This window comes from Neopelma chrysocephalum, unplaced genomic scaffold, assembly GCF_003984885.1.
Source record: "Neopelma chrysocephalum unplaced genomic scaffold, ASM398488v2 Primary Assembly neopelma1_26, whole genome shotgun sequence".
Classification (NCBI taxonomy): Eukaryota; Metazoa; Chordata; class Aves; order Passeriformes; family Pipridae; genus Neopelma; species Neopelma chrysocephalum.
Genome location: NW_020897695.1, coordinates 12,746,008 through 12,758,100, shown reverse-complemented (window position 1 = coordinate 12,758,100; position 12,093 = coordinate 12,746,008). Strand labels below are relative to the sequence as shown.

At 43.3% G+C, this 12,093-nt stretch overlaps 1 protein-coding gene across 1 annotated transcript; it reads right to left on the bottom strand.

Moving 5' to 3' along the window:
* Positions 1-5,137: 5,137 nt before the first annotated feature.
* On the bottom strand, positions 5,138-11,445 carry CCK (cholecystokinin). Its single transcript, XM_027675588.1, has 3 exons — positions 11,265-11,445; positions 9,537-9,794; positions 5,138-5,526 (listed from the first exon to the last, which is right to left on the bottom strand). Exons 2-3 carry the CDS (start codon positions 9,790-9,792, stop codon positions 5,390-5,392), a joined length of 393 nt encoding a protein of 130 aa, XP_027531389.1. The 5' UTR covers positions 9,793-9,794; positions 11,265-11,445; the 3' UTR covers positions 5,138-5,389.
* Between the last annotated feature and the right edge of the window lie 648 nt (positions 11,446-12,093).

The window sequence follows — 12,093 nt, the reverse complement described above, 5'->3', positions numbered from 1 at the left end:
AAGTTTCTCCTTCAGGATAGTAATTTACACCACAGGGTAGCTGACACAGCATGAGCTATCTGGAAACTCAGCCAATATATTTAATGTACTTGGCCAATTTCAAAGCAGGACAGAACAACTGCATAAACTAAACCTTGGAAAGCTAAATAGCTGATAAATTGGTGCCTCTGCTGTGAAATAGTCCTCCATCCTTGCAGTATCCGAGTATCTCAGAAACATTTCTGGATGTATCTTCACCTTACTACTGCAAGGAATGTGGTCATCCACGTCTGAAAGCTGGGTTGGAGGTGAGGGCAGGGTGAGGTGCTGAGGACTGTGTGTCTTAAGACTGGGTTGTGGACACACAGGATGTTCTTTGGAGAGACAAGACTGGTATTTCAGCCTTTTGAGACTCTTTCCCCCTTCCTTTTGCATGTGTCCAAAGCGCTGGATGGCCCCACAACATAATCTGTTCTGCACAGAGGTTTAAGAGTTCCTCCCAACTTCCAGAACACGTTTGTTGGCAACTCTCATTGAATTGAAAAGTCCAACAATGTCAGTGAGATGTGTCCTGCTTTCCTTTGGTACAAACAGGATCTGCTGCCTATAGCTTGTGTTCATGTTGAAGCCTTGTTCAGCTGTGCTGTGGCATCTTGCTGGGTGCTGTTCTGGCCTGCTTTAGTTCAGTTAACAAGCCAATTGAGAGCGCAGAATAGTAAGAAAAATAATAAAAGGCCTGAAAGTTACCTGTGTTTAGCAATGTCCTTAGCTGTAACGTAGGCAGTGGGCTTTCATGTGAGAATGGTGTATGCTCAAGAAGCCAATAATGTTTGTATTTAAAAGATTACAGAGATTTTTGTCCTGCTGAAATAGGTTTCAAGCTGTGCTGAATCCAATTGCTGTTACATCGACACAGGTACTTAGAAACTATTAAAGTTTTAACAAGCACACAGACAGATTTTTTTCTTTCTTTAAGAGAATTTTAGTGAACTTGGGGGATAAAAAAATCAAACACAGAGAGAAGCCTTTCGCTGCTCTTCTAGGATGATGAAATGTTCATTTTGTCTGACTTGTAAATTCCTCCTCTCAGGCCCTGGAGAGGGACTGCCTGGTTTGCTCTCCAGCTCGCTGAAATGTGCAGAGCTGGGCTGCAGCTGGGAACATCTGGCTGTGATGTGTCACTGGCCAACATACAGCAAGGATGGATGCAGCAAAGCAGGGGAGAGCAGAGCAGGATCCACGTGTTTCTGTATGAAATACCAGGTCAGATGAGACTGTTCAGGATGCACTGGCATCCCTCACACGCTGCCCCAGCTTCGAGGGAGAACTGCCCCTTCCCTGGGAATGGATGCTCCCTCTCTCACCTGGGTTTCCCTTCATTTCCACAAGAGCACTTGCTGCTTCCACCCTCTTTTCACAGCTCTCGTGTATGCACGACTCTGCAAAAGCAGAGCCACAAGCTCTTCTTCACTCATTTACGTGGGGTTGGCAGTAAGCCCCTCTGTTCATGGAGATTTGCCCAGCGCCTGTTCTGAAATTAAGTTAATAAAGCTGGAACAGAACTAAATGAATCAAGTGCACGGAGAAAATAAACTGACTTTAAATGCAAGAAGGTATGGATTTGCTGTTTTCCCAGTGTTAATTTGGCACATATATGCACATGCTTTCATAAGGATGAATTTGAGCAAAGCTAAATTAAATGTCAGAGAGTTGGCAGTGCCGGGAATCTCACCTCCCAGATAAGCACCAGGAGGTTGTGCCAACGCGCTGCTGCGTGTGCTGAAATCTGAGGGGCCCTTCTCAGCCCAAAGCTTTGCTGGACACGAGGAGCTCCTACCCAGCTACAGGGCCTTCATCCCTAAAGCTGCCATTTCACTTGGGTTAAAACAGGGCAACCTGGAGAATAGCTTCACTAAAGGACTGGGATGAGCATTGCAGCTTCACTAAAGGACTGGGATGAGCATTGCAGCTAATAGGACTGCTTGACTTTACCGGATTTGCTGCCCCCTCTGTTTAGCTCCAGTTAGCACCCCCAGGTCACTTGGAAGCTGAGTGGTGTCTCAGCAGGCTTTAAAACCTTCTCTCAGCTGAGGAATTTCTCTGCTCCCAGAGGAGCAGATGACAGATGTTTTTAGGATGAGGATGATGTTGCTGAACCACTAATAGCCAGCTGCCCCTTATCTTCAGGATCCTGGAGCCACTGTGCCTCTTGATAATTACTGCAATTTCCCCCAAACTTCTTAATTCTTAACACTTACTCCTGTGAGATGTCACCTGCGGGTACAAGTTTGTATCTTAGCAGTACCTGAAAAACCATGTTAGTCCTGAGCTGGGTATTAGGTGGTAAAGAGGGGCTCTGGCAGAATTAAGAATGTATGTTTTCAGTCCCCATTTGGATGCCAGGTAAGTCACTGCAAGTCCCTTTATTTAGACATAAGGAAGAAGTTTTTTACAATGAGAGTGGTAAAACACTGGCACAGGTTGCCCAGAGAGGTGGTAGATGACCCACCCCTGGGAACATTCAAGGCCAGGTTGGAAAAGGCTCTGAGCAACCTGATCTAGTTGAAGACGTCCCTGCTCACTGCAGTGAATTTGGACTAGATGACTTGAAAAGTACCTTCCAACCCAAGCCATTCTATGATTCTATTGTTCCCTTGGTCAACTTTATAGTACTGGTACAGCTTAAATAATAATACTGGCATGTTCAGCAACTATAAAAAAAAATTAGACCAAGTTTTGTCTGGAGCTCTCTGGTATCCAAGAAAGGTGGCAGATGTGATTACATAGAAATGTCATGCTAGTGGTGGGCTGGCAAGAAAAAAAAATAGCATTTTCTTGCAATCACTTTCAAAACCAGACAAACTTTGCTTGCAATTGTATCACAAGGAAAAAGCAGATTTCACAGGTGAAACTACTTGTTCTATAATTGGCATTTTTGTGATTTAAAATGAGCATATGCCTGGCCAAATGCAACAGTGGGGGCAGGAGTGGAAGCATTATTTTGTGCTTGGAAATGGTGCCTTGAAAGTTATTCACCTCTTGGGGATACAGAAAGGCACAATCTTGATCACTGAAAGGGTAGTGAAGTCCCTGGAGCTGTCCGGAGGACTGTGGTCTTTCTCACAGTGCAGTTTTGCACCACAAAGGACAGGGCCAGGCATCTTCTCTTACCTGAGAGCCTTGTGAGCAGCCAGGTGGTGAAACCATTTTTGTGTGTCAGGCAAGGAAAAGATGCCCCTGTCCTGAGGGAGCAACGTGTAAAAGCCCCCCAAACCATCACCTGACTGCACCAAGGGCCTTGCACTTCATAGGCATTTTCAGAGACCTTCAGAAGAGAGAGGAATGGGAGGGAACATCTTTGCCCCTCCATCCACCTGCCTGTAGGAAGAAAAAGAAAATGTTTGGGGTTTCTCCTAATGACAGCATTCTGCAGTAGAAAGGCTTGATGTGTAACATCACCCACCCCCAGTTCCCCTGCAACATTACAATATTACATACTTAGTAGCCAGGGATGGAAACATTTTAAATTGTTGTTTGAACTTCCTGACATTAGTTTAAAAGATATCAAAGCAGAATCTTGGTTTTCTCACAAGTTACTTTTAAGGAAACATCACTGGTGGGAAATGTTACAATCTATTTTTATTTATTTATTTGTATTTTCCTCAGTTTGACCAAAAAAATTGATTGATTGGTTTTAATCTCTTGTTTGACAGTTTGGGCAAAAATGGGCACTTTGGACTGTTTCCTTGTGAACAGTAATCAAAACCAAGGAGAGTTCAAGTGTTTTGAGACTCGTTACACTTGAAAAGGAATCAAAAAAAGCCAGAATAGGTGGATTGGAAAGTGGTTGACTGGAAGGACCTTGAGAGGAAGAAAAGCAGTTCCATATTTTCAATACAAGATCCACACACAAAAAAAGGATATTTGGTGTTACTGGAGAAGAAAACTTCCTGTTACTGTTTGCTGGAGTCTCCCTTTCACTGCAGATTCTGCAGTGCTCTCTGCCTCCCAGCTGCTGCTGGGAACAGCTCCTTGAAGAGTTTTTGTGCTCAGCCCTTGCCACATCCATTTTTGTTTGTTTCTCGGTCTTCTTGGGTTTAGTAGCATTTTTGTTTAGTGGAAGTATTTTCTGCGTATTGTTTTCTGTGCATTGTATTTACCTATTAACTGCTGTAGAAATTGCTGTTGAAATGTTCACTTGCCTCTTTCCTTTGGCAAGCACCTGCTTTCCATCATGTGACAAATACTTTCCTTTATGTATCAGTGAACACTATCAGGAGAAACCGTGTGGAATATGCAATGCAAAAGTCACTTCCTTTTTCAGTTTAGGGAATTGCTTAGATGTGAGATCCAGCTGCTGAAGCAGACCCAGGAGCCACAGGAGAGGTTGCTTACCTGTGGTTGAGGAGGAGAGTGCAGGTAAAACACTTGATGCAGCCTGCCCACAGGCAGGCAGAAGCGACTGCAGGAACGGCAGGGGGCTGGTTTTGCGCAAGCAGGGATCACTTCCCAGCTGTGAACGTGGGGCTCTATGCCCTGCTTTGTGCCCAGTAAGGGCCGAGCACAACCTCCTTCCTTCTCCTCACATCGGTGGGCAATAGCCAACTCAGTCTGCCTCTGTGATAGATGGGAGCTACCTCTTTCCTTTCAGGATACTGTGACTATGCTCCAATATCTCCTCCCCCTCAGGTTCACCTGCTCTGTTCAGGGACCTGTCTTTACCCTCTCCCCAAATGAATGTTTGTCTCACCACACAGCAGAAAATGGTCTGTTTATTCTGTGATTTGCAGCCATCAGCAGAACTTTCACATTGAGTTCACAATAGAAAATAAATAAGCCAAGAAGATGAAACATGTTGGTGTCATTCCTCTTTTAGTTTCAGCACTGTTGGCTATTCACTACAAACATGTGGGCCAGTGTGTAACTCAGTCCTTTTCAAATGGGGTTGCCATGAATTTAGCTGAACTCTTCTGGCAGTAGTGCTGCTGTGTTCATATTTGAACAAGTTCTCTAGAGTTCAAAGCTACTGGGACTGACACAAGATTTCTCTGAAAAGGGGATAATGTCTGACTACTCAATACATGGAATATATTTACATTGCAGAATGAAGGCATTTTCCTGCCTCTCTTTATAATAAGACACCAGCAACATGCAGTGACAGGACAAGAAGGGATAAGTGAAATCATTTTAATATAGTATCAATGTATGAGAAACCACAAAAGAAAGAAAACATTTTCTGGAAAATTCTGCATATGTATATATTGCATTGAATAGTCTTACAGAAAAATTTACATCAGATACATGATTTTAAATATTTTAAAACACTGATTTGAAGAGGACAACAAATTGATTTCTCTCTTTCTGTACAGACATGGGAGTGTGATTTTCTGTTACTATAGTTTGCCGTTCTTCAGGAAGAGTACTCATATTCTTCAGCACTGCGGCGTCCAAAATCCATCCAGCCCATGTAGTCTCTGTCATTTATCCTGTGAGTAGGATCAATGCTCTGTACCCTGTTTCCCATAACTGAGAGTCTTCCAGGGGAACCTTAAGAAAAAATGTTTGGGAGAGCAGAGAGTGAGTGGACATATTATCCAAGTTCACCCATTTTCTGATCTGTTTTGTACTCAGATGTCTGCAATAATGGAAACTCTTGGATATAAGAGTTGTATTACATGGTCTGTATTGTGTCATTGGGGAAAACATCAAGAGAAATATTGCTGGTAATATTTCCTTTAAGTGGCTTGGATTTTTCTATTGCAAAATAAACAGATCATTTTCTCCTTCCTGCTGCAGGAGCATTCTGCTACTGTCTGCTAGGAAGGAATATGGATGCATTATTCCTTTTTCCTTCCTTTTTCACTAGAGAGCCCAAACTATTTTGCACTCTTCTTTATAAGGCTCTATGCTTGCTTGCTGGTATTGGGAGAGTTGATCTAGATGCAAAATAACCCTCTTCTTGAGAGCAGGCTGAAGCCTGAGACACCACAGTCCCATGTTGCTTAAAGAGATATAGATGTAAGTACAGTGCAAGTTCAGTAACAAGCAGGGTAAAGTTATCAATCCCAGGTTTTGTGGAAAAGTGGGAATAGTCCTGAAACAGAGAAAGTTGTATCTGGAATTTATAGCTAAAGATACCTAGTGCTGGAATAATACAGGGCTTATTACTATGTCGGTGATTTTTAACAGCTTATTCAAATCCTTCATAATTCTGTTCACAGCAAGGTCAGATGCTGATCTATGATCTTGCCATATTCTTTCTGTCTTCCTTGCTTAAGGTAAAGAGAAATTATTTGCAAGGAGAATTTATGCTTTGAAAAAAGGGCTGCAATCCTCTATTTTCACATCACTGTATGATGTAACTAAAAAATACAGGGAAAGGTAAATTACTTCTGTCTGTACTCCCTGAAAACAGATAAAATTGACACATGCCGATAATTAGATTATCTTAAGTCTTGAGTGAGGAACAGATTCAATATACTCAGTGCAGACTGAGGCTTGGGGAATACTTAAACTGATCAAAAAGGAAAAGAAGCCCAAATAAAATCCCACAGATCCAAATCTACACAATTCCCTTGCTTACAGTTTCTTGTGTTTTGAAGAAACCCTGGGGACTCTGTGCTTTTATATTTCAAGGTCTTCCTCATGTAATGATTTATAATGAACATGACTCACTAAAACATAAAGCAACTGCATTGTTCTGTTAGGAGTTGCAGAGCGATAGGAGAGTTGAAGGTACAAAAACAACAGAAAAAGCACCGTGTGTAAGACGTTTACCTAAAACAAAGTACAACAAATTTAATTATCTCTAGAAAAGAATGTCTACCATTAAATGCTCAAAAACCCTAGAAATTCACATTCATAATTCAAAAAATGTAATTAAGTTAATGGCTCCTTAACATTATAACCAGTCATGGCTAAGACAGCGCAGAACAATCACTCAGATGTTGGTGCTTAAGAGACATCTGAGCCTGTGCCGTGACCTGTGGGCTGTAAAGGCTCCCCTGGTGCCATTATGCTCTGGTCTAGCAAGGGCTCCTTAGACAATAGTAAATGTGCTGTTGCTGACTTGATAGCTACAACATCTCTCATGCCAGATTCATGCTGAAAGCCTGCAGAGGAATATAACTGAAACTTTGAGTCACAAACAGTGTTTATTTGTTACCAGCACCTTAATTACCTTTTCTCAGACCACCGTAGATTTCCTGTGGTACTGCAGAATCAGTGTACAGCAAACATATTCAAAATTGTAGCAGCTCAGTTACGAGGCTGCCATCAAGCCCTAATCCCTTCAGAGAACTGAACTCTCTCACCGTTTTACCTGGAAATGCTGTACATAATCAGCATTTCTATTAATCACAAGGGCAAATGCCACCACTGGTGACTGGTAACACTAGCAAAAGCCCAGACTCTCTTTCCCCCTAAATGGAATTTTCTACTGAGTGTTATGGTTTAGACAGGTTAGAAGTGACTAATACAGAGTGTTCTGCAGATATTTCTGAAGTACTGCCCAGAACCTTCATGTTAAATGAGAATATAATGCTCCGATGGGAACACTCTATGCATCGTTATAAATTAAGTAAATAGTTTTTGTCCCTCTGAATCTTCTCTAATGAGCAACAACATCTACAAACCAGAGTCCAGCTGGCCTAGTCACATCACAAGGATTCCATCATCTGCTAGCAGACACTTCGTAGAGTTAATTATATATGTCAATAACACATATATAGAAAATTCTCCTTTGTATTAATATTTATCAAAAAGACATCTTAAATCCGAAGGGATTTTTTTCCACTTCATCTGGTTAAACTATTTGGAAATGTCAGCCAGGTACTTAAGAGTATATAATGGATACACAAACTAGAACGAAGTGTTCTGTTTCCATGTAGGTGGGCAACAATGACTAAATTGGGGAAAAGTAACAAGGATTCTGCTTTGTAGACTCCTGCAATAACATCCTTATTCAATAACAGCTTTAAGAGTAGCACTCAATTAATGAATTTCATATCTGAATTCTCTTTCCTTTAAATTGTATAAACTGCTAAAAGAAGTTCCTTAATGGATATGGTGCAAATTGCTAACATAAGATGAAATCTCTCAGGCTCCATTGAAAATTATTCTTTTTCTGTTGTTTGTAATATGTCTCTGTTCTGTGTACACAGATGAGTGTGTATGGCTGCATATGTAATGCATAAAAATGCACGTAGCATCTCTTAATTGCAGACCACCAAAGGTAAGCATAGAGCTTTGCCTAGCATAGAGGTCACCGATGAAGCTATCAAGAGGCAAGGGTTAAATGATCTGCATTGTGTGGAGAGACAGGAGCAGAGAAAGCTCTTCCCTATAAAAAGTGAACTTTATCCTAAGCACAGTCTAGGGCTGGGAGCGAATTAATTTCTCAATGTCTGTATGTCCAGGTAATCCTAATTACTAGCTTCTCTTGAAGTCCTCCTTCCTTCTTAGATGCCCTCTTTCCCTGTAGTACAGGGGACAGACTGAAGTGAAACTTCCACAAGTAGTGGCTTTTGTTGAGCTTGGAAGTCAAACTGCCCATAGTGTTACTCTGTTGAGATACAGAGCGATACAGAGATGAGCCAGTTCAAAAGGAAAAATGTTTTCTTGGGGATGTTTCAGTGGTCAATGATTTTGAGCCCTCATTTTTACAAGTAGCACAGATGGCATGTGTTATATAAAATATACACGACAAGATGTCAGCAGGGACAGCTTTACTCTTTCTCTAATGTAATACAATTGTTTCCTCAAGTAATTAATAAATCTCATAATAAGAATTAAGCCCTTTAATACCATTACTCTACTGGTGCTTCATGTCCTTGTTGCACAGTGCCATGAAGGTTTTAAGTAACTGCAAGATTGCATTCTCAGGCTGCCCGAGACCAAAACCCTATCAGCAATTGACATGTTTTGAAGGAAATGTGCTTTTACTTATCACTGTTTTTAGTTATTACACTCATAAACATGAGTTTTGATGTTTCAAAAGCTTTCACACTTTTGCAATTTCCTCTGGGAACAAATATATGAAAAATCCAATACTCAGAAGATTTCCCTGGTACAGGTATTTCTGGTTGAGGTGAGGCTAGATATCTGGTCTGCATTATGCTTAGTAAAGTTTTCCTGCTCTTCTAAATTTAAAAAGGGGAGAGAGGAGTTTAGCTAAATGAAAAAGTTTGAAGAAAATGTAATTACTGTATTTTATCTGAGATATAACATGCTGAAAATACCAACAAAATAATAAGACTATGAAAATAGTAGTTAAAAATAAAAGCTGGACTATAGCCTGACAGGTAGATGACATCTTCCTCAGTTACCTGTACATGGCACTGTCAGTGGCTGCTATGTACAAATAATTTTTTTTTTTGGAGGAGTTTTGCAGTAAATAAAGGAAAGCTCTCTACTTCAGGAATAATCAGGCAAGATCTAAATCCTATCTTCTCTAGGAGTCATGTTAGATGATGAGGGGGTTATCTTAACACCTAGGTATCCCTGCAGGAAATGCCACCAACACAGAAGTAGCACAGTGAGCAGGCTATACCCAGTACCTTTTCTGGCTTGCTGGAGATACTTGGCCAGCAAGGCACCAATGTTGGCTCTTTGGTCGATGCTTCCATCCAGCCGTGCCATGGATTTTAGCGGCCCAGTGGACGAAGGGGCGCGGATATGCCGGTGATGTTCTGTCAAGCTCTGCTCAAGCTCAGCAGCCAGGGGATTCCCATTGTGCGAGCCCATGGTTTGCTGTCCGAAACAGCTCACCGAGAGCACAGCCAGGAACACACAGATGCAAATACCTCTGTACATTGCTGGGGAGGAAGGGAACAAAAGGCTGTTAAAACAACCAGATTTACTACATTGTATGCTGTCCCTAACTTCTTCTGCCATTGGGGGTGCTGGTTTCTGAGCAAATTGGGGTTCTGTTGGGCTTTTTTTAATGTAGCTAGCTGTGGGATCTGTCTTAGGTTGCAAAACATGTATGTAAATAGCTAAATATCCCTTGATAAGAGGAGGATACAGTTAATTAATTTTGTTTCTTCTGGTGTGGTATGTGCTATGTCTCCCTAGTCTACTCAATTCTTATTTGCTTTTATTTTTTGGAAGTTGTATTTCATAAAAACTTAAGTGAGATGAATCCATCTCTGTGAAAAAAGTCTCAGGATTCAAACATTTCAGTATTTTGCCATTGTATTAAAACCTACTCTTATTACAGATACTCAGTTTTGACAAGTTTTATGAAGAGCCTATATTCTACCAACCTTCACTGAGTTGAACTTCAGTGTTCGAGAGGTTTCATCTCATCATCAACAAAAAGTAAAAACAAAAACTTGTCCCAAGGAAAGAAAAAGCTAAATCTAACACCCCTGCCCCATAGCATTTGATCTAATAGCTGAGGTGGTAAAAGCTGTTTAGTCAAAAGCCGTAAAAAATAAAGTGCAACTTAATAATCTTCTTCATATAAAACAGAGAATTCAGATTTTAACATGTACTAAGCAAAACAATGTTGGTTTACTAAATTGTTTTATCACATAAGCTGAAATAGTATTTTTTCTGGAAACAGAGAAATTACTCCCAGTTATTAGGAGAAACAAACTACCTAGTACTTAATGCTATGGGGTCATTTACATTTATAAATACACATGAAATATCCCAGCTATATGAAAATTTTTGAATCATTTAAGTGCTTTAACAGTACACTGAACCTAGCCTTTTAATTTTAAAAGGGGATAAAATTAAGTTTATTTGCCCAGCACATACACTAGATTGAAAACATTTGTGATGTATAAAACATGGCAGTTTTAAAGTATTGTTAGGAGATGAATGAAGAAGCTCATAAGGTCATTCCAGCGTGGTTATTAGTGATGTACCCATCTAGGCTGGGTACTTAGAAACGGAAGGTGAGCTGCATCCTTTCAACCTCCCTGATTGCTGTATTTTTTACATGCACACACACACACATATATGTATTCATGTTCATGCTATCGACTCCAAAGCCAACATCTCACCACCGCTGGCTGTTTCCCTTCCCAGCCTGCCCGGTGGGGAGCCCACCGCCGACCAGACCACTTCTCCCCGCATCCCGCGCCCCGGGCTGGGGACCGCGCCCGTCGGGAGCGTCCGGAATCACTCTTTCCCCGGTGGACCTGGTGCTTTTCGCTCGGCAAACAGCGGGATGCCCTCAGAACCGCCGCACAGGTAGGTGCCAGGCATCCCCCTTTCCTTTGCCTCCCTCCTCCCCACCCAGCAGTGGTGCCGTCAGAGTGACAGACGCTCCTTACCTTTCCGCTGCGGTTTCCCAAGGTCCGACTCGAGTTGGGAGTAGCGAGTCCCGTGTGTGCCCAGGCAGGGAAGTCAGGGGAGATTCAGCCTCGGCCCCTTAAATAGCGGCGGGCACCGCGGCGGTGTTTACACATCTCTGACGCAGCCGGGGCCGCCGCCCGCTCAGCCCCTCGCTACATCGCCCCCCCGCCCTGCACCGGGGGGGGGGTCTGTGCTCCGCGGGGGGAGCGAGGCTGCTTCCCCGCACTCCCTCCCTCCTTCCCGCCGGCCGGCGCCGCAGCGGCGCTGGTTGCGGGGGTGTGCGGGCTCCGCGCGGGGCCGGTCCCCGACGGGGGCTCTCGGCTGGGCACGGAGGAGCTGGAAGCCCAGGCTGGCTTCCAGCTGGGCATTTAAAAAATGCTCCTGACCGGAGGCATGCCCGCACCTCCCGCCCCGGCGAGAGGCTTCAGGCGGGGCTTATGCCCCAGCACAGGCAGCACCGGCCGTCGGGATCCGCTCCCGGGCCGCGGAGGGCGGGCTCGCCCTGGCCGCTCTCACCGGCTGTGCCAAGTGCGGGGACTATGGCGTTGTGTTTCGCTCTCTGTAGCCTCCTGCGACCTGAGCATGGAGGCACAAACGACTCCATCCCCCGGTTCCTCCCCGGAGCTCCCCCGAATATCTGCTGAGGAAGACGGAACGCTCATTTTATTTAGAAGACAAAGCAAAATATAAAGCCAGGGACGATGTCCCCAGAAAGCCGAGGATGGAGATGCCTTTGACGTGGGTTCTCCTTCACCGACCCCAGAGCTACCAATCTCTCGTGGTCGCTGCGGGGACCGCTACCCTTCC

What these genes read in the sequence shown, in the direction of transcription:
- CCK (XM_027675588.1), bottom strand. Translation starts at nt 9,792, where the DNA reads ATGTACAGAGGTATTTGCATCTGTGTGTTCCTGGCTGTGCTCTCGGTG. An exon ending in TCTCCAGCAAGCCAGAAAAG is followed by an intron (nt 5,527 to 9,536) that starts GTACTGGGTATA and finishes TTTTTTCTTAAG; the next exon opens with GTTCCCCTGGAAGACTCTCA.